Here is a 21,463-nt window from a genome sequence, read left to right as displayed (position 1 = left end):
GGGACAAAGAACGACTGCTAGGGGCCACTTGGCGCCACATAGTGTATTTGGAATTTGTCTTTACACGGTATCAAAGATTGCACCTGTCTTGACCTGCCTGCCGATTTTGGTGCATTTTAAAGCATTCTAAGGAGGTCAAATTGAGGTCAAAGGGGCTGTAGAACAAAGAAGAACTATAATGATAATAATAAAACCGAGGAACCACAATAGGTTACCTAAAAAAAAAAAGACATCGTCACCTGCGTGTCCATACTGTTCAGTTATGGATGTGTTCTAAGTCAAATAAAATCAAATCAACTTTTATTTGTTTAGACCAAATCACAACAACAGTTATCTCAAGGAGTAAACAAAACATGTTTTAAGGTGCATTAGCCCTACACTGGATTTCGATCTACTTGTGCATTGTAGCTTTTCTTTTTTTTTTGCCCCCCCAGATAAGACTAACGCCCACCCAAACCTGGCATCCCTGTAACACCACTGCTTGTGGCAGCAAATCATGTATTTCAAAAATAAATAAATAAAATCATTAATTTACCCTATTGGCCCGAATATAAAACGGTGTTTCTTGCATTGAAATAAGACTGGAAAAAGTGGGGGTCGTCTTATATTCGTGGTCTAGACGTAATACCGATTCACGACGCTAGATAGCACCAGATATCATTGAAGCGATGTTCTGTCATGACAGATCTCAGCTACTCTCAAGTTTAACCAGTTTGAATTATTTTATTGTTTTTCCTTACTCAGATTTGTTTCAAGACAGTTACAGTTAGACTCCACTTTGATGGTTAATGCAGTTATTGCAATTTTGTTGTTTTATCACAATAGATTGGCTTATTTACATTTCAAAAACCAGAAGCCATGCATTTACAAATGTGATTGCACTTTAATTTACATATATAAATGTTCAGATATTAAGATTTGAATGAGGCAAAATATATTGTTATAATCAAAACTTGAGTCTTGAAAAAGAGGGGGTGGTCTTATAATCAGGGCCGTCTTATATTCGGGCCATTTATTTTTCTCATTAAGATTTCTATGCATCTACCTAATATCCATTTATCATTGTGTTCGGCCCTTATTAGGAATTGGAGCTAACTGAAGTCAACTCTATCTGGGTAAGAGAAGGTACTGCCTGAACTAGACTCGAGTCAATCGAAGGGCACATACCCTATTTTGTGGAGACAAATACGCACTTACACACTTACACTTACTTAATTCAATGGGCCTAATATGCATGTTTTGTGAATTGTAGGCAATAAGTGAAAACACAGGCAAGTACGAGGAGATCATTAACACCACATTGTTAGGAAGATGCATTAGCCACAAGCACCACTATGCTAAGTTTATACTTTATAATCCTTACTTTCCCTAGTTTTAAGTTGTAAGCAGCAGTAATAAGAGATTTAAAGTGTAGAGGGTGGATACAGGGAAGGCAGTTTGCAAAATGACACCAAGAAGGCTCTCAAGAAAACAATTTCAAATGGATAAGCAAATCTGTAGTATAATGAGAGCTGAAGAGTCTGGGAGTAATTATTTTGTTGTTCGGGTGAAGTGCTTGGCCAAAGACTTTCCACGCATAAATTGGCGACATTAGTTATATGAGTTAATACAGTAAAGGAAATTCAGCATGAAAGATGAGATGTGCTTTACGATCCTCGCTGACATAAAATTGACAGGTTCATAGATTGGCCGCAACATATAAACTATCGTATACATAATGACGCGGTGGAATATATAACTCACACTTCTCAAATCGGCGATTCAAATCAGGGCTGCATACTGCCCAAAGTTAGCTAGGATAGGCTCCAACACCCCTGTGACTAAGGATAAGAGATGCAGATGGCTGGATATTTATGGCTATCTTCAATTATATGAAGTTGTTGTTTTAACATGTAAATGATGATGTAAAACTCAATGAATTTGTTCATTCTGAACCTATTGAAGGTGGTAATTGTTGAAACTAGCACAAGCAAAGTGCTAACAAAACCAAAGGGGAACCGCAGAAGAGTACAGGGAGAGGGGGTTTACAGAGTGCCACTGTACTGACCCAACCATGCTTGTCACAAAATGAAGTCATGTAACAAATAATTTATTATCAGCAGTTGGAGAGTTGCTGCACAGTCACGTTCTCTGTCAGGAATGTGAAAATTAGGTCCTTGCTCTGCTTTTGTTGGGGCCCCATGTCGCCCTACACAAGCCTTCTTACGTCTGCTTATTAGACAGTCTGTGATAAGACTTGTGATTGGTTGTTTGGCCACTGCACTAACTCCTCTCATTCCAGTCCAGGTATAACACAGCTAAAGAAAGACTGAAGTATTTTTTTAATGGAAATGTGCTGTGACTAAGGGAAAACACTTGCAAAAGATATTAAAACCAGATGAAACTAACAAATTGAATTCCTATACCACTGTCAAAAATATTTTGATCGAAATTAATATCACCTCTACGATCTATAACTTTTGTTGGCACCAAACATTTCTTAGGTGTTATTTATTGTCAGATAAACCACATTAACCAAAACCAAGTCAACACCAAATGTTTGATTTTTTGTAACAGGCACAAATGCTGCATGACGGTACGAGAAGGCATTTTGTCAGAAATTTTACAGACATTTTAGACACAAGCTGATGCATCTGAAAGATGGCAGTTTGATTATTGAGTTGAGTGATCAGCACCGATTCCATTCGACGCTAAGTAAAGCAGCTCTTCTCCTTCCCTATAAATGCGGTGCAAAACCTGATGCATGTCTAGACTAACTTGTCCTTCTGCCAGTTTGTCATGCCTGGAATCCCTCACCAGTGCAGTATCCTATCAAGATGCCCATGCCACCTCATCAGCTCAAATCTAAGAACCACCGAGATGCAAATCTTATTTCAACACACTGTGGTGGAAACTCAAATAAGCTGCTGGAATCCATGATGTTGTTCTTTTGATCCTGATCCACTGTTTCTTACCATAGATAGGGATGGTACTATAGATTGACCAATAAATCTGGAGATTCGCCTTTCACCCCCATCCTCACTACGACAGCTCAATTTATCAGTGCAAATGGAAGCAAATGTCTGACCCCACAAATAAAACCCTAAAAGACATGACCTCCCCCACTTAGCACATGGGATAATTTCTGACCTGAAACGAGAACTCCACCCTTTTCCAGGTAGGTACCATGGTCTCAAATCTCATAGGGCACTTACACATTACACCAAGAGGACCAGGGTTTGGTTGGAGAGCTACCTCGCAGCAACACTTGCGCTAACCGAACTTTTTGAGTACCACCATGTGGATGAAAGGTGCACTCATTGATTGGACAAAGAGAAGAGGAAATTCCTCCCTCCTGGGAGGAGAGGGAGTGTGGCGCGTCACTGCGTGGTACTGTGATGCTGCACGTTATGTAGCATAGCATTATTTTCACATGTTAATTGTATATAATTTTTAAAATATTTTTTAATTACTGTATTTTATTTTGCAATTATAATATAACCGTGCATCTGTATGTGTCAATTTTTTTGTCAACTGACTTTTTATGTAACGGGTACACGCAGGTCCTTTGTGAAGCGTGGAAACCTCCCTTCCGATTCCTTCATGTGGGGGCGCTCACGGCTGTGCCATTGGCGCGAGCTTTATGGCGCAGTGGTTAGCGTCTCTACCTGCCGAGTGAAAGCGTCCCAGCCTAGCCAGGGGTGGAGCTGAACACAGGGCGGCACTGACACACCAGTAACATTTAGCAAAGTAGAGGTTTGTGAGCACGTAATTTAAAAAAAAAAAAAAAAAAACGTAGTGTAGCATAGCAAGTCGTTGGTCGGCCAGCAGCAGGTTTGCCCCCTCCCGACTCAATGCCGAGCAAACTGGAGTATATAAAAAAATGCATTGGATAACATTAAACCATGAAAGGGAACCGCGTTACACCCTAAGTCACACAGGCGCAATAGCTCTCACTTTCATGACTTTTTGGACTATCCAATTGTCGCCACTTCCAGGAGAGCGAGACTCACGAAACGGCCGCCCTGAAAGGCTGCGCCTGTCTCGGCCAGTCACTCTCACACGGTACATTCAGCAACAGCATGCAAAACACAACCGCCCAATGAGAACCCAATTCAATGTATCAAATGCAAGTGCTTAGCGCAGCACAACAACATTTGGCCATGGCTAATCAGCTATCATCTTGCCATTCTGGATTTTAATAGCGTCCACACTGTACTTCCGCTTCAAAGGATGCCCATTATGTACTATCACAGCCTAGATCATCACAGTTCCAAGCTGTGACACTTCACATAAAGTAGAAAAAGCGCACCCTGCTCCGGTTGCATTCACAAGCGAAGCAGGGTGCACTTAAAGCGGACGGAGAACCATGATTTTTGAGCGGACAAGAGTTCAGTTGTTTGGTCCAAACTACAGTTCAGATGCGCCTTCACATTTACAAAACAGAGTGGACTCTCTGATAAAGGTAACTTTGGTCCGTTTAAAACGGACAAAACATTGCTAGTATGAAAGCACCCATAGTTACCTAAGACAAACAAATGGTAGTGTCTACAAGAGGGCCATTGGTCTTAGAAATGATGAAATCCCTAAGCCTTGTGTCATTTGGCCATTCTGTTTGCAATAATATTTTGGAACATAAAGTACTTATGTAAGTGGTATAGTAGCATAATAACTCTGTGTCTAATGTGCAATCAGCCGAAATTTTAGAATACTTGGAAACCAGTTTCAGAATACAATAAAATAGAATACGCCACTTTTGAAAACATAGCAAAGGTAACATTCAAACTCCTCTGACTTGACTCAAAAGTACTGCCCATGAACACACACCAAGTTGGATTCATTGATTTAAACATTAAAATTGTTGACATTTTTTCAATTTTAGAAAGGACTTCATAATCCCAGACATTAGATAGGTTTACAGAGTTAACAGGGTGACTGTTCTGGACAAGATAAGCTTCAACTGTTGTGTCTAGACCAGGGGTCGGTAACCTATCACACGCGTGTCAGCACTGCCATGCGAAGAGTTAACCAGTGACACGCGAGCGCATGGAAAAAATTAAATAAATAAATAAGCGCCTTTTTACCTGAAATTAAGACATTTTCAGTTGCGCGCCCTGTTATTAAGGGGCTTTACGGGAGGGCCCCTCCCACTCCCTATGCCTATGCTTTATATGCGAGCAATAATGGATTTTGAGCACACCTCCAGCTCTTCCTCAATTTCTCGATTCCTGCGCTCATTGGATTTTTTTTCTCCGAGTGCTCAATTCAGCCCACGCTACTAACGTGTCACGAAGCCAACCAATCCGAGAGCAGGCGGAAGTGGTAATTGCGGTGCTTTCAACTCCGCACCTTAGTGTGGAGTGGACCAGCAATTAACTTGGCTCGTTGTCGTCGATTTGTCCGGTGCTTACTTTGGAGAGGTGGCAATGTGTTTAAAAACAGTGACGCGTTGGATGGCATTTTGCTAGAGGCTTTTATTAACAAAACAAAACCCCGCAATGGCCACTTTTCACTGCGTTTTCAGCGCAACTCTCTCTCAACACCGTGCTTTGGTGCCTCTCTTTTTCTCGCCAAGACGCCCATTTCTTCTTCTACGCTTAACTAGTAAGCCGGTCATATTGTAGGGGACAGCGGCCCCTTGGGGATCCCAGTAACAACTGGTTGGCTGGTTACTTCCACTAGCTCTGTTTGTGCATTATGCCTCAAGAGCAATGTGTGTCGCACAACAAGTGTCAAATGCCACTACGAGACAAAAATGAAAATTCACGGAAAACAGGGCCAGGGATCATATTACGGTAGGCATCTTATATATTTTTAATATAAAATCTAAAATTGTGCATAGAATTCACAGACAAAATGTAAGAGTCGCCTGTTCTGACTTTGAAGGTTAAAACAGCCCGCTCTGTACTGTGAGAGACCTGCACTGAGAATCACACCTCTTCCCCTTTTCTTGCTGAGGCGCGTGTGTGTGTGTGATATGTTTACATAAGATGATGCTGCTGTACAGCTGTTATTACTGTTGCATTTATTTTCAAGTTTTGATATTTTCTACAGTAAGCATTTATTTTTTAGTTAATTGATAAGGAAGAATGGTAGTTACAGGATTTCAATGGGTGCCCATGTTGTTTTCTTTGGAGTAAAATTACAGCTCTGTTGAATATAAAAATTTGGATGTGCGTGATCTTGGTGTGGCACACTGATTGACAACAAAAATTTGAAAGTGGCACTCCACACCAAAAAGGTTGCTGACCCCTGGTCTAGACTGTCGAAAAAAATAAGTTTAAATTTTGCCCTTGAGGAAAGAGATAGGCTAAAGGTTTGTCTTGAAGACAAATATTCAAATGTGTATCAAATTTACCTGATTGATAGATATGACTGATGGATTCCGGATAAGCAGTCCACCACACAGACAGAAGTCGAGACTGCTGCTGATGTCAAAAAGTTAGAAGAATGATGCAAGAACTGAGATCCAAGAAGTTTTTTTATCCTTGTGCCTTTTCGCTCTCTTGTCATCAAGGTTAATTCCTCATACACGCTCATACACACTGTCTGTTGCTGTCAAAACACGCACTACAATAAAGCCATGTGGCTGACACACTGCTGACACGTACTGTCTAGCTGCTGCTGCTGCTGGTCTCCTCCCTCTCAATCTCTTGGCTTACGTTTGCTCTTTCACACACACACACGAATTCATGGAGCCTCACACTCCCAGCTTTCCTGCTCGGTTCGCCTCGCCCCAATATGGGGACACAAGGCATTCATTCTTCTGAATAAAGAGTTCCTGTGTTCTTAAAAAGAAATATTCTCCAACTGGACTTGTCTGAGCTAAGTTCATAACAATTCAGTGGGTTAGCGTGTAGGAGCGGATTTTTACTGTTAAACAGATCTTTTAGTTCTTGTTTTTGTTCGCGACATGGTCAGTCAAAAAAAACTTGCTTCAACTCTGATAGCTGGCTGATTATCCAACAGACTTGATGCGATTCATTCATCATATTTTTAATTAGCTTTGCCTCTCAGGCCAGTGCTTTATGCCAAAAGGACATCCTTTATCTCCCTCCACAAAGTGCATCAAATATTATTATATTATTATTATATTATTAATATTATATATTACTTATTTTCCTCCTTCTATCATTACTTATTTTCCCCCTTCTGTCATTGTTTGCATACTATCCTCTTTAAAATATGAAAACCTATAAATGTTTGGGTGGTTAAAGTTAAAGCAGACACTGTTTTTTCATCTGTGTGATTTTGACAAATATCAGATCACATTTGATGGTGATTTTATACAGAAATGTGAGAAATTTCAAAAGGTTCAGATACTTTTTCAAACCACTGTATACACATATAAATGTACATTTAAAGGGGCTCAACGGAGGAGTGGTTAGCACGTCCGTCGCACAGTTCTGTGATAATAGGTTCAATACCGCCTCCGGCCTTCCTGTGTGGAGTTGCATGTTCTTCACTTCTCCAGGTATTCTGGCTTCCTCCAACATTAATGACTGATGATTAAATACTCCAAATTGTCCGTAGGTGTGTAGGTGTGTGTGTGTGTGTGTGTGTGTGTGTGGTGTGTGAGTGAATGGTTGTTTGTCTCTATGTGCCTTGCAACTGGCTGGCAACTAGCTCAGGGCGTACGCTGCCTCCTGCCCGTTGTTAGAAGGAAAAGGCTCCAGCATCTCTATGACTTTCGCAGTTAATAGGATACGCGATTCAAAAGCTGAATGAATGTACATTAAAAATGTATTGAAAGTCGTTTTTACTCTATGTGCTGTATATCTGCTAAAAATTCCAACATGATGGGAAAGTATAATTATGAAAACTTGAAAAGAATTTTGGGCTATTTTGGTCCACCTATGTCAGAATCAACCAAAATAGAACATGTACTGTTATTTCCCCTCTTTTGACCAAACTGCTCATTTGACTCTCCATAACTCATTTGTGTTTGTGGGTGTCAGATGCATACAGAGCAATGATATATGCTTATGTGCTTAACATTCCATTCAGAGTGGGTGTGATTAAATTTAAGCAAACACATCCGTGTTTCACTCAGATCACAGCTGCAACAAGAATGACCCTGACTGGCTAAGTGGCCATGAAAAACCAAGCAAAACAATCTAGTAATACTCTGGAAGCTTCAAGGTAAAACACAGTCCATTCCACAGCGTTGGTTGACATTTTACTAGTTTAGACTCTTTTCACAGGATCAAACTGTTGCTACTATAAAACTTTTATTTACCCCTGAGGCAATTTTTAAACCACATTTCAAACTTCGTTGTCTTACATGCATTTCATGTCATGGTGAAAAATGAACAAGTCAGCCACTGCTCCTATTAGACAAACAAATTATTGAAGATATGTGCTGAAAACAAGCGTACAGGCTGAGAAAAATTTTCTGCTGAATTGCTGAGTTAGAGAATCAAACCCCTTTTTCACCTACATAGCAGCAGGACTTTTTAGGTTGGTTTAAACAAGGAATCTGCTGATGTCAGCAAGAACCTTGATTTCTTGCCGCCCTACCTGCTATATTAAACAAAGCGCTGTCAGCGTCTATTTAGCGCAATGGCAAATTGCTTATTTACTTGGACATCACGTTACAGACTCATCCAACAAATACTTAATTCCTTAGGTGTTTATATGCTGTATGTTGTTTGGACTTTGTGTAATAATGCAAGAAGATGCAGCACACAACCCCTACAGCAGTACTTCTCAAATAGTGGGGCGGCCCTCCCTCAGGGGGGCGCAGAGCGATGCTGGGGGTGGCGCATGTGACCTTGGGAAACATACTTTTTGCCGTACTAAAATAAAGTGTAATTGCACATCCACTCAGTGGGTGGCAGAGCCACCCTCATTTTCAGCGTGTGCGCAATATTTTTGAACCAAACAAGAGCACACAGCAAAGAGCACTGGACATATGTAATGGTAAGACAAGGAAATATGACGAAGCGTATGTAGCATTTGGCTTTTGGCCATGACTTTTAGTACAGTGGGGGACGCGGAAAGACCAGTCTGTTTACTTTGCTTGAAAATGTTCGCAGCGGACAGTAGAATTTTTTTTTTTTTCAACGAAAATGTGCCGAATATTGCTAGCAATCTTCCTGCTTTGTCAGTGTGACTTCAGTAAACCAGCTAGCACTTTTAGCATCTTTTTAGATTATATACCACATTGCTCAGTGCAAAATAACCCCACATCATAGCAAAGGAGCTGATACTGCCTGCAGCAAATATAAAAACTGTTCCTCTGTCCAATGAAATTGTCGTTTTTATTCTATTAATCTTTATTTTTTCGGTCTAATTGTTTGGCATATTGTCCTCGTGAGTTAATATGCTAATCAATTTGAATTTATTATTATTTATTGATTTTATTTTTACACTTTATTGTAAGTTGATCTATATTTGTTTTTCTTTAATATTAAAAAGAACACAATGTTATGCAGAGGTGTACCTATAATAATAAGAATGTTATATACAAATGATACTACAGTATATTTATAGCGGCGGCAGAGAGTAGGGGGGGCGCGGAACGTTTATGTTTTCCTGGGGGGGGCATAACAGAAAATAAGTGAGAAGCACTGCCCTACAGCCAAGCGGTGAGTTATGCAGGAATGGCCGACATGCATTAAGGTCAGCTACACTTCAGCCAAAGACCTGCTGAATTCCTAGCGTTAATTCCTGAGGTACCAGTGAATGAATTACAAACGCTAAAATCTCCGTCAGCAAAATACATCTTCTTTTGGATGTTGATGTGTTTTATGTAATGTGGGCTTTACATAATATTGCATAAAGCACAGCCGACTGACGCTTAGCTGTGAGAGTACTGCGAAAACAAGCAGTGTGTCATGCAAAAATAGCAGACATTAGGCATGTTACACTTGGCTACACTTCTGCCAAGGGCACGTTGAATTGAAGAAACTTAGTGGGGCAATATCAGAAGCATGTTTGCCAGCGAAGAATTGCAAAGAACAAAATTTCTCATCATCCACAGTGCACAGCATCGTCCACAGATTCAAAGAATCTTGAACAATCTCAAACAGTGCGTAGGGTTCCAAGCCGAAAAACCATACTGGAATCCAGTGATCTTTGGCTCTTAAAGAGCACTGCACTTGTCCACTCGCCTACCCCCTACCACTCTGTTGGACGGTCCACTCAGGAGGTCCCATTTATGATCAATGCACCCGGACACTATTCACTTTTAGTCCGCCACTGCCCTAGACGTTTGCAGAATATAGGAAGAAGGAGGATGCGTCACAGTGGGGAAAACGATTTTGTCCCAACATTCGGGGGGGGTGTAGTTGACACCATGTAATCTAAAATTATTTTCGACATTAAAGACATTTTTTTATCCTTAAAATGGTAGTTTTTTTCAGTCTAAACTTTTTACCAGTCATCCATGTTCTATTATGAAAAAAGTATTAAAGTTTAGCACTTCCATATCATTGCATTCAGTTTTTATACTAGATTTGTATAGTGCCCAAACCCATTTGGAATCTGGTTTGTAAATTAATTGATGACTGATGATGAGCCTCCAGGTACCCAAACCAGTCGGGGTGAGAGCGGAAAACTCCTCTCGTAATGTGAACACACATTTAGACTTTGCATAAGCAGACATCTGTGATGGTAAACACTTTTCATCTTTAATGAAAAACATATTTGGCTGCTCTCCCCTCTGTACCTCATCAAGGGTGCCCACGCACCCAGTCAAATCTTACCGCCTTCATACAGACATGAAGAGAAGCATAACCTGAGGGCAGAGCTGAACGAAGCACTCATTATGAGCATCAAAGGCCCAAATATCTACTGGCTGGCTTTGCAATTAGATTGAAGAATATTACTCACTGAATAAAATCGGGTGAACTATCGACTGAATCAGAGCTGACAGGAAGAAGGAAATTGACAATTGGAGGCATTTGGGTCATCGCCTATATTAATTTATTTTAGCATGTTTTTTTCACTTGATGGGTGGTGGATCAGACTCCCACATGTTGCCCCCCTACCTCCCTCACCACCAGGCCCACAGGCCATTTAGCAGGAAGTGGCAGTTCTGTAATGGCCCCTCAATGTGCCACCAGAGAGATGTTTTATTCAACACTATTGTTAAGTGGTGGTGTATTCCAACAATGGCTGCCATGACAGCTTTTATGTCACGCTCTGTCATTCCATTCTGAAATAAGATGCCTATTATTCTATTTATTTAGGGTTTTTTGTTTTTGTTTTTGTTTTTTTGTTTTTGTTTTTTTGTTGTTTTTTTTTTTTTGTTATTGTCTGGGGAGGGTAGTGACGTTTGTAATGTGAGCAAATGTAATAGGAAAGAACACTAGCGCCACTTAGTGGCTACCTTCTATAGAGAATCGAAGAGGATTGGAGGAGAATTGGAGGATGTTATTATCTCTCCCCATTATAAATTGGAAAATTAAAAGGTACAACACAAGAGAATTTTACCATCTTAAGATTATACCCAACAGTAGCTATAATGTAAGTGAATTTTAAAATGGTTTGAAATACCTATTTCTTTTCTCTTGCTCTATTGATGACCCACTTATAAGTAATTATGCCTATATTACTTTTTGGGATATACTGTATATATAATTTATTCAGAAATATTTGTAAAATATGTATATCACACAACTGCCAAAACTAATAGCATTACCTTGAGCAAAGACTCAGTTATGCCAGTTATTGGAGCCTTTACGAAGTGGAAATGTTCAGTTACACTGCTGGCCAAAAGTATTGGCACCTTTGCAATCCTGTCAGATAATGCTCAATTTCTCCCAGAAAATGATTGCAATTACAAATGCTTTGGTTGTAATATCTTCATTGATTTTGCTTGCAATGAAAAAAAACACAAAAGAGAATAGGAGGGAAAAAAATAAATCATTATCATTTTACACAAAACTCCAAAAATCAGCCGGACAAAAGTATAGACCCTACTCACCAACGTCTCAGAATGACGTGTCGCTGTATCCGGCCGCCATATTGTCCGTCTCTGTTTAGCCCTATTCTCAATGGTTTCAATTAGTCGTTCAGTTTATAGAGCAATTCATGGAAGCCCCGGTGCTTTCAGACGCTGTAAACTCATCGGATGCGTTGCATAAAAGGCGTTATGTGGAAAAGCTTCAGTCTATCCATTCGCAAGATCCATATTTGATGCCTAAATCGATATTTTTCGACCCGCTGTCTTCGCCCTCTCTGCCTGACATCTGCTACCCTGATATCTACAACTAACTTGTCCACACAAAATCAGCCTATTCTCACAAAAGTTTGAAAAACTTTAAGAGCAGCACTCTAAGCAACATTACCCCGCGTGACCCAATTTTCTAAAATGGCGACAATCAATAAAAAAAAAAGTTGACTGCGATGGCCGACGCTTCAAGGATAGGTGGATATTGGACTATTTCTTCAATAAAACACACAACAACTGTGTCTGCCTCATTTGCAAAGAGACAGTCGCTTTTTTTAAAGAGTTCAATGTGACGCGATAATATTACCGAACAAGACACGCTGACATGTACGACATTACAGGGAAGATACGCAGCGAGAAATTATAGCAACTTGAAGCTAATTTAATTTCACAGCAGCAGTATTTCGCAAGAGCCCGAGGGTCGAAAGAGAATGCCACAAAGGCGAGATTGTTGAAGTTATGAATTAAAAATAATAATAATAAAGCAAATGTGACACACAGAAGGGCTTGCTAAAATTTCTTTAAATGTATTGTTCTACGTAAATCAGCCCAGGTAGCCCCCCACATTTTTACCACACAAAATCTGACCCCCTTTGCAAAAAGTTTGGACACCCATGTTTAATCGAGGATCCGTAGACGAGGCCAGCTTCTTTCACTTCTTACCAGCTAAATATTATTCAAAAAATAAAGATGGTGGAAGAAATAAGCATCTTGAATTTGAAACGGTATGTTGTCGGCGATTAGCCTAGCAATGATCTTAACTGTGGTTGTCAGCCCAAAACCCTCTAAATATATATTAAATGCATCTTACCAGATGTAAAATGACTACTACATAATCCGTGGTAATCATTTGGAGCCCAGTTTTCTAGTCGAATTGCAGCAGTCCATCTCGCTCTCCTCTCCGGGTCTCTCGGAATATGGTAGAACCTCAAGTCTCTCAGTCTATCTTCTCTGTTATTGCAACCGACCGCCACACACGCCTTCACCATTTTGATTATTAATGTTAACGAGCAGAAAAACACGCCATAACAGGAGGAATTTACGTAGCGGTAATGCATCAACAACGACAAGTTGACGGACAATATGGCGCGGGGGCGTGGTTGTGACGTCATGTGAGTAGGGTCTATAGGCACCTTTTGAAAAATCATGTGATGCTTCTCTAATTTGTGTGATTAACAGCACCTGTTACTTACCTGTGGCACATAAAGGTGGTGGCAATAACTAAATCACACGTGAAGCCAGTTAAAATGGATTAAAGTTGACTCATCCTCTGTCCTGTGTCCTTGTGTGTACCAAATTGAGCATGGAGAAAAGAAAGAAGACCAAAGAAATGCCTGAGGACTTGAGAAGCAAAATTGTAAGGAAGCCAATGACCTGAATGTTCTTGTATCTACCGTGCGTAGTGTCATCAATAAGTGTAAAGCTCATGGGACTGTGGCAAACCTCCCTAGATGTGGACGGAAAATAAAATATTGACGAGAGATTTCAACGAAAGATTGTGCGGATGGTAGATAAAGAACCTCGACTAACATCCAAACAAGTTCAAACTGTCTCAACCCCTGCTATCCGTCAGTGTCTGAATGAAAAGGGACTCTATGGTAGGATACCCAGCAAGACCCCACTTCAGACCAAGAGACATAAAAAAGCCAAAGCATTTGTAATTGCAAACATTTTCTGGGAGAAATTGAGCATTATCTGACGGAACTGCAGGGGTGCCAATACTTTTGGCCAGCAGCGTGATATATTATTGATGACAAATCTACCTATTAGCACAAACAGTAGAGGGAACTGAGTATAATACAGTATATATAATAGTGTTCAACCATTTTTTATGATAGTACATTGGCCTTGTGATAAGAAGAATCTCCTTTATTGCAGCAACTCAACTACTTTTGTGGCCGACTATTCGAATGGACCTTTTTCCCATTGGTTCAGTGACCATGTGAATGTGAGTGTGATTGGTTCTCTGTCTTCTCTGTGATTGACTGGCGACCAGTCTGCCAAAGTCATCTGTGATAGGCTCCAGCTAATAATAAACGATATGAAGCTACAGTATAGAAATTGAAAAAGTACTGTTACCGTTATAACTGAATGACTGCACTGTGTCCACAAAATATTTCTCAGTGGTTTCTAAATGTACTTTTATATGTTTTGAAAGAAGACAGAAAAATGTGTACAGGAGACATAGTATAAAGTACAGCTGGACGTTGGCAGACAGAATGTAGCAGGGCCGCGTGAGAAGAAAAAACTGCTATAAAGCAGCCGAATGGACGTCTACTTGTTGCTGTTTAAACGGTTACTGGAAGAAAATTCCACACAGGCATACAGAATTCCAGCCTTGGAGGATGCTGATTTTCTGACATACTTTTCTCATTGCAAATGCTTTCGAGAAAAGTTTGAAGATGCTGTTATTTATCGCACAAATCGTTAAGTTTTGACATCCTGCATTCTGTGGGCTATATTTTGCAGGTCTATTCATTACAATTGTCTTCTTTGCCATCATTATTTCATGATCTGTTATAGTTTCTCCCATATTTGCTTGACGAGGCTGTGTTTAGAGCTGCATTTGTGTTTTTCAACACCAAAATCTATCCACTGGGAGCATTGACTGCATTCTTAATCTCTTGCTATGATTTACATGCAGCAGGTTATTGCTACAAGAAGTTGCTATTTTTGAATAATTTCTTATGTTTACTGTAGCTATCATCGACATAGAGTAACAAAGCCAGCTTTCTTCCCCTGCCCCTCTGCCTTTCAGATTATATTGGCCACTTTTAACAGAATTCAAATGACCAAGCATCACAAAAGCTTGACAGACAATATGTTTAGCGTAATAATCACTTACTAAGCTATGAAACCGTCAGTATTCCATGTTTCTTTACTAAAGCGTTTCTTGGTCCAAGTCTCACAAAAGCTGTATTGTCCATTAAAACCGACTTGGAATAGCAAATTTTTAATGTATTTTGAGTACATTATAGACACACTGATTATAAAATTGCAAGGGTGCATCCTGTGTTTTTTATTGGAAATAAGTCAGTGTTGCAGTATTGCATTAAATTACAAAAAAAACTACCATCAGTCAGAAGAATACACTGACAAACATCAACAGTGACGGACCCATGTATTTGCTTCTTGGCATGCCTTGTCATGTTGGAAAGAGACCAATTTTATTCTTGGGGAGACTGAGGGCAGCAATAAACCAGAATACTGAGGCAAAGTAGGGACTCTGGAGTCAAGTTAGTTGATGCATCCTCAAAAGTAGCAAAGATGAATGCATTTGAAGATTCAACTTTTACCTTAAGTGACAAATGTGCATGTTGGTTGCATGTTTAATACATGAAATACTCAATTAGTTGTCTAAAGTGGTTCAATCAGAATCTACATGAACTTTTGTTGCGGTCCCGCCATAATTATCACTTTACTGTCACTATCCAGACTGAGCAGCTTTGCTTTGTACTGCAGTGCCAACAGGAGCACTAATGAAGAGCCAACAACAACCTAGTCAGCTTTATTCGGTCATATTCTGAGGGGTTTTTCCTAGGTTCTTAGAGCCTGTGACTTACAAGAGGATTATGATCTTTAACAAGAACCAACACGAGGAGACAGCTCTACCTGATCTTTAGATTCATGTTAAGGGCTGTGTTTCCCAACCTTTATTGAACCAAGACACATTTTATATTAGTAAAAAAATGTCATGGCAAAACGAAAACAACACTGCCAAAAAATGTGTATACACAGGTCAAGCTTCGGTCATCTAGTGGAAGAATATTCTGCATGCCTGCCTGTCACTATAGGTCAGTGGCATAGATAGTTGAATAGAAGCTTAATATTTGCAGTAAATAAAGTCAGTGAAATTGGATAATTTCCCAAGGCACATCTGATGATGTCTCTCAGTTGCCCTGTCAGTGTATGAGTATCCTTCAGGAAGTTGCGACTAATGTATTGTTCATAACGTCAATTTCGCAAGAATTACATTTACTCTTTTTGTACACGATTGAAACGTGTTAACCTTGATAGTGAAAGAGAGTGTTAACATTTTCCTACCTTGAATCGCACCTTCTTCAGCATCATCACTCGATCTAAGTGATTAGCAGCCAACAAAGATGGACCGTTTCCCCAAGTCTGACCCCGCTCCCAAATGGCCTTTGCCCTAAGTCCAAACAGCGTAGTAGTCGATTGTCTGGTTTGAATTGCAGTCAAAACATGTACTCTGACTCAGCGGCCCCTCCGAAAAGTGTGTTTCTCACAAGCCAAAGACAACAGGGCGGCCCGGACCAGCTCACCCCTCTCCCTCTTCCTCCTGTGAGACCCTTTCAAAGCTTATCATCCTGTTCATTCATTCGGAAAACAGACACACCCTCTTTTTATGAGGCGAGGGATGCTACGCCCCTTGCTCTTTAACAACACCCGCACTCCAAGTATGGGTGTTGGTAAACTCAGTTGAACTCCTCCCCCTCCCCATTACACCCCCCACACACACGTCATCTCCCTGTATTTACCCATCTGTTAGTCTGCAACGTCTCAACGGATGTTCCTCATCTTTTTGGGCGTTTATTGTCTGCCTACAATCTGCCCTTGCTGACATTATATGCAGAACCGTATATGTGAGCTGTAAAAGAAACAACGGGGGCTTTTTGTTGTGAAAGAAGTGCTTGTTTGCCCTATGACTAATGAGACCAAAAACCAAAAATGGCCAAGCCCTGTCTGCGGGTCGCTGCCAATAAAGCAGCTTATGTTTAGTTGTACGAACAGTAGTTAGTGCTAATTAGCTAATGGCTGCTCAAAACATTACCCCTTATCTTGTGTTAGAAATCAGCCCATATTTTGGCTAATATAATATATAACATAATATTTGGCTTAAATGTGACCTGTAAATTAACTTGGCCTGAAAATACTAAACCTTTGCAGTATATTGTTTTCGTATGTTGTTTCAAGTTTGGGTATGTCAAAAGTACCATTGATTTTTGCATTAAACAGTAGAACATTGCCTTTTTTTACATTCAGTAAGTACGTTACATTATACGCAGGATTTTTTTTTTTTTTTTTTGATGGATGGGCCATGTTTTAAAACCTCGTAGATAACTACATCAGCAAACACGGAAATCAAGCAAATCAGTGCAGCGCAGTGGTTCCGCCCCGGGAATAGAATTTTTGACGAGGATAACTACATTAGCACGATACCGGCAGGCGTACCATATTCAATGGATGATGATCTTGGCGAAAAATATAGCTGTCCTAAGCAGCCTGATTTAGAATTCCCCTCAAGAATGATGGGAAACAAAAAACGCTCATTTTCAACTTATTATTATGAATATTCTTGTAAGTTAATTTTCTTGCTGACACTGCGTTTCGGGGTCATGAACATGTTGTGCACCCCCCCGCCCCAAAAGTCAAATTCCGCTGTGGTAAAAATAATGGTGTAAAAATCGATTCAAGTAAAAAGTGGCTTATTTAAAACGTAGAGAATAAAATATACTTTATTTCTTTTGTATATGTGTTTGTGAAGGCACAAAAAGAGCTCAAAATCACTCTTTTATTACAGTAAATGCTGAACAAGATTCTCCAAAACCTGAAATTTAAAGAAAACTCAAACTTAAGTGCACGCCATTGGCTATGATCCTACTTATAACCTTACCTGTAAATGCTTGCACTGGTTGGAACCGGAGTACAGTATTTATATTGAAAATAGCTGCCTTTTCAGCACACAAGGTTTGATTGGAGTATGATATTGTTATCAACGGCTGATTTGAACTCCAAGAACTCAGTTTGGTATGGCCAGGGGTTGGCGTCACGTTTTCCATGCACCAAACTCAACTTCTCGGCAGCATCCACATACTCATCCATCACCCATAACCACAGTCTTTGCTCCTTTTGAGCCACTAATATTCTGACATTGATTACAGCGTGGAGACCTGTCCAATATGGCGGCGATGTCAAAGATATCCTTGATGTATTGTGGCGTCTATGTATTCTGTCTAGGGCTGTCAAAATGATCGCGCTAACGGGCGGTAATTAATTTTTTTAATTAATCACGTTAAAATATTTGACGCAATTAACGCACATGCCCCGCTCAAACAGATTAAAATGACAACACAGTGTCATGTCAACTTGTTACTTTCAGCACAATTAGCATTGTGTAATTATTGACATCAACAATGGCGAGCTACTAGTTTATTTTTTGATTGAAAATTTGACATATTATATTAAAACGAAAACGTTAAGAGGGGTTTTAATATAAAATTTCTATAACTTGTACTAACATTTATCTTTTAAGAACTACAAGTCTTTCTATCCATGGATCGCTTTAACAGAATGTTAATGCCATCTTGTTGATTTATTGTTATAATAAACAAATACAGTACTTTTGTACAGTATGTTGAATGTATACATCCGTCTTATCTTTCAATTCCAACAATAATTTACAGAAAAATATGGCATAATTTATAGATGGTTTGAATTGCGATTAAGTACGATTAATTTTTAAGCTGTGAATAACTCGATTAAAAATTTTTAATCGTTTGACAGCCCTAATTCTGTCTTTATGTCTGTGCTGCTATACTTGTGGCGTTGCAGTTATCGGAGCCAATCAGAGACGCCCTGTTGACAAGCGGTGCGTCGTGTAGCAGTGACCAGGAGTAGATGTACTGTATGGTCCGGTCCTGTGCCATCAAAGACCTGCTGATTTTCTACCTAATTGAAGGGGACTGCATTCATCTACTGATGGTGACTGCCACATGGGGAACCATTTGTCTGTGGGGTTTCCCAGGGTCACTGCTCGCCAGTTGTTCGCCTTCGCAAAGCCCAGTTGACTAGAGATGGGTCTCCCTGTGTCCGCATTCACAAAGACTCAATGACATGGTAGATGAGTTGTGTTGATATAGAGAACTACTAGAAAAGTGTTATCCATTTTCAGCACTATAACAAGCTCTGTAACAAGTAGACAGTTTGAGTTAGTTTGAAGAGACACACCTAGCGTCCGAAACTTGAAGGTCCAGCTTATTTTTTTCCCCATTTTGAGGAATTTTTAAATATATTGAGCAATTTTGATAAATTCAAATTTGGCAGGCTTCTTAGCACTCTTTTGAGACAAACAATGTAATAATTATTCATTAATAATTTATTGACTTCCAATGGACGGTCCCTTTAAAATCTCATTTGTGTGTTGGTGGGTGAGTTAGGGACTCCTTCCTCTAGTCTATAACGTGTTGGTGGGTTGGTTGGATACTCTAAACTGTTTTGTGCACACTGTTGAGTAGGACTGTTAGGGGAAGGACCAATATTACCCTGGGGTGGTGAGACGAATCACGATGCATTTTAAATGTTTAGACTAGTGCAGTCCCGATTAAATACTCAAAATTGGTGTGCGATTTTTTTTTTTTGAGTATGAGTATTTGATTTTGTCATGATTTGGGCCGAGCCAGTTTAGTTATTTTCAGCTTTTAAAGGTTGAGAACTGACTCAACAGTGTGAGCCTTTTGGTTGGATTCCTGTGGCGCACGTGTAAAACCAGCTGTCAGATAATCTACTAATGACTTTTTTTTTTTTTTTTTTTTCTTCTTTCTTAAAATGCTCGTTAGGCCATCTAATGACCTGGCACATTTCAATGTTAAAAATCCTATGTGGCCAATGACCTCAAAGCATACCTGGGTCAGCCTTTGCCTTACGAAATACAATTCTGGCATTCTTCTATGGTTTCTATCAAGATAGGTGCCTCGCAGGGCTTTTTTTTTTTTTTTTTTTAAATGTCGTGAAAATATAAACAATTACATGTATGTAAACAGATAATTTTGTCATTCCCAAAACTCACCAGTGAATCCAGTCTGGCATCTCCAATTGGCTCTGCTAAATATCAGATCTTTAGCTGGCAAATCTTTCTTAATTAATGATTTTATCAGCAAACATAACCTTGACATGATGTTCCTAACAGAAACTTGGTTAGATCAAGATAAGAGTTCGACAGTTCTGATTGAGGCAACCCCCACAAACTTCAATTTCTTTAGTGCACCAAGAACCCATAAGAAAGGAGGTGGGGTTGCCAGTCTGATCGGGGACAGTTTTCAATGCACGAATATTTCATGTGGTCAGTTTGATTCCTTTGAATATATTGTCATTCAGCTAAAAAGCCCTTGCAGAGCTGCCTTGGTAACAATTTACAGACCACCGAAGCATAACACAATGTTTTTTGATGAGTTTACCAAAATACTGTCTTCCGTCTGCATGGACTTTGATTGTGTTGTTTTAGTGGGTGACTTTAACATTCATGTTGATAATCCTGAAGACGGATGTGCTAGAGAGTTTTTAAATATTTTGGATACATTTGGTTTATCTCAGCATGTCACAGTTCCAACACATAACAGAAGGCACATACTGGACTTAATAATATCCAAAGGTCTTAACATCTCTGAGGTCACAGTGAATGATGTTGCTCTGTCTGATCACTACTGTATTCTGTTTAAAATGACCACCCCTGTCCATCCTCTGAAAAGGGAAACCGAGGTGATTAGGAAGCGTTACATAAGTGATAACACATGTGCGTTATTCACACCGGCCTATGCCTCATCATTAACCCCTACAATAGCTCCAGTGGAAGAACTTGTAAATAGTTTCAGTTCCAGTGTGATTACTGTAATGGACACTATTGCCCCGATTGAGACAAAAACTTTGTCAAGAAAGAAAAGGTCACCCTGGAGAAATGCCATACTAGCTATAAAACAAAAGCAAGTTCGTAGACGAGCAGAACGCAGATGGCGAAAAAACAAACTCCTAGTTTTTTATGATATCTACAAAGAGAGTCTTCGCAAATACAACCAGGAACTGAAAAATGCTAGACAGTCATATTTTTCAGAGATCATTAGTAGAAAGACCAACAATACTCGCACACTATTTTCTGTTGTTGACAAACTGACAAACCCACAAGCATCAATACCTCAGGAATTGGCATCTGAGGTGTCCTGTAATAATTTCGCAGCATTCTTTACACACAAAGTACTAAAGATTAGACAGACTGTGTGCAACTCCAGATTAACAAATGTTACACTAAACGCCTCCCAAAATGTCCCCCACGTCAATCTTAGACAGTTTAGCCTCTTGGACTATGCCACTTTAACAGAAATTGTGTCGAAATTAAAGCCCACAACATGCTGCCTTGACATCCTTCCTTCAAACTTTTTCAAAACTGTTTTTCATTGCATAGCCCCATACTTACTTCAGATTATAAATACTTCCCTCCAAACAGGAGAGTTTCCTCAGACTTTAAAAACTGCAGTAATAAAACCTCTCCTAAAAAAAACCTTATCTGGATGCCTC

The 21,463-nt window shown here is 39.8% G+C and overlaps 1 protein-coding gene across 2 annotated transcripts in view; it reads right to left on the bottom strand.

The window, feature by feature from the left end:
* The window catches only part of phldb1b (pleckstrin homology-like domain, family B, member 1b), a 155,136-nt gene extending 138,686 nt beyond the window's left edge, over positions 1 to 16,450 (bottom strand). The window contains exon 1 of one of the 2 annotated variants that reach the window (XM_057839802.1): positions 16,202 to 16,450. In XM_057839802.1, coding sequence (XP_057695785.1) covers positions 16,202 to 16,228 — 27 coding nt within the window. In that variant the 5' untranslated portion in view covers positions 16,229 to 16,450. Of the gene's footprint in view, positions 1 to 6,337; positions 6,597 to 16,201 lie in introns of those variants that run through there. The other variant, XM_057839806.1, reaches the window with a different exon arrangement.
* Between the last annotated feature and the right edge of the window lie 5,013 nt (positions 16,451 to 21,463).

This window comes from Corythoichthys intestinalis, chromosome 6, assembly GCF_030265065.1.
Source record: "Corythoichthys intestinalis isolate RoL2023-P3 chromosome 6, ASM3026506v1, whole genome shotgun sequence".
Taxonomy (NCBI): domain Eukaryota; kingdom Metazoa; phylum Chordata; class Actinopteri; order Syngnathiformes; family Syngnathidae; genus Corythoichthys; species Corythoichthys intestinalis.
The sequence above is the reverse complement of the archived record's forward strand: the minus strand, read 5'-3'. Positions and strand labels throughout refer to the sequence as shown.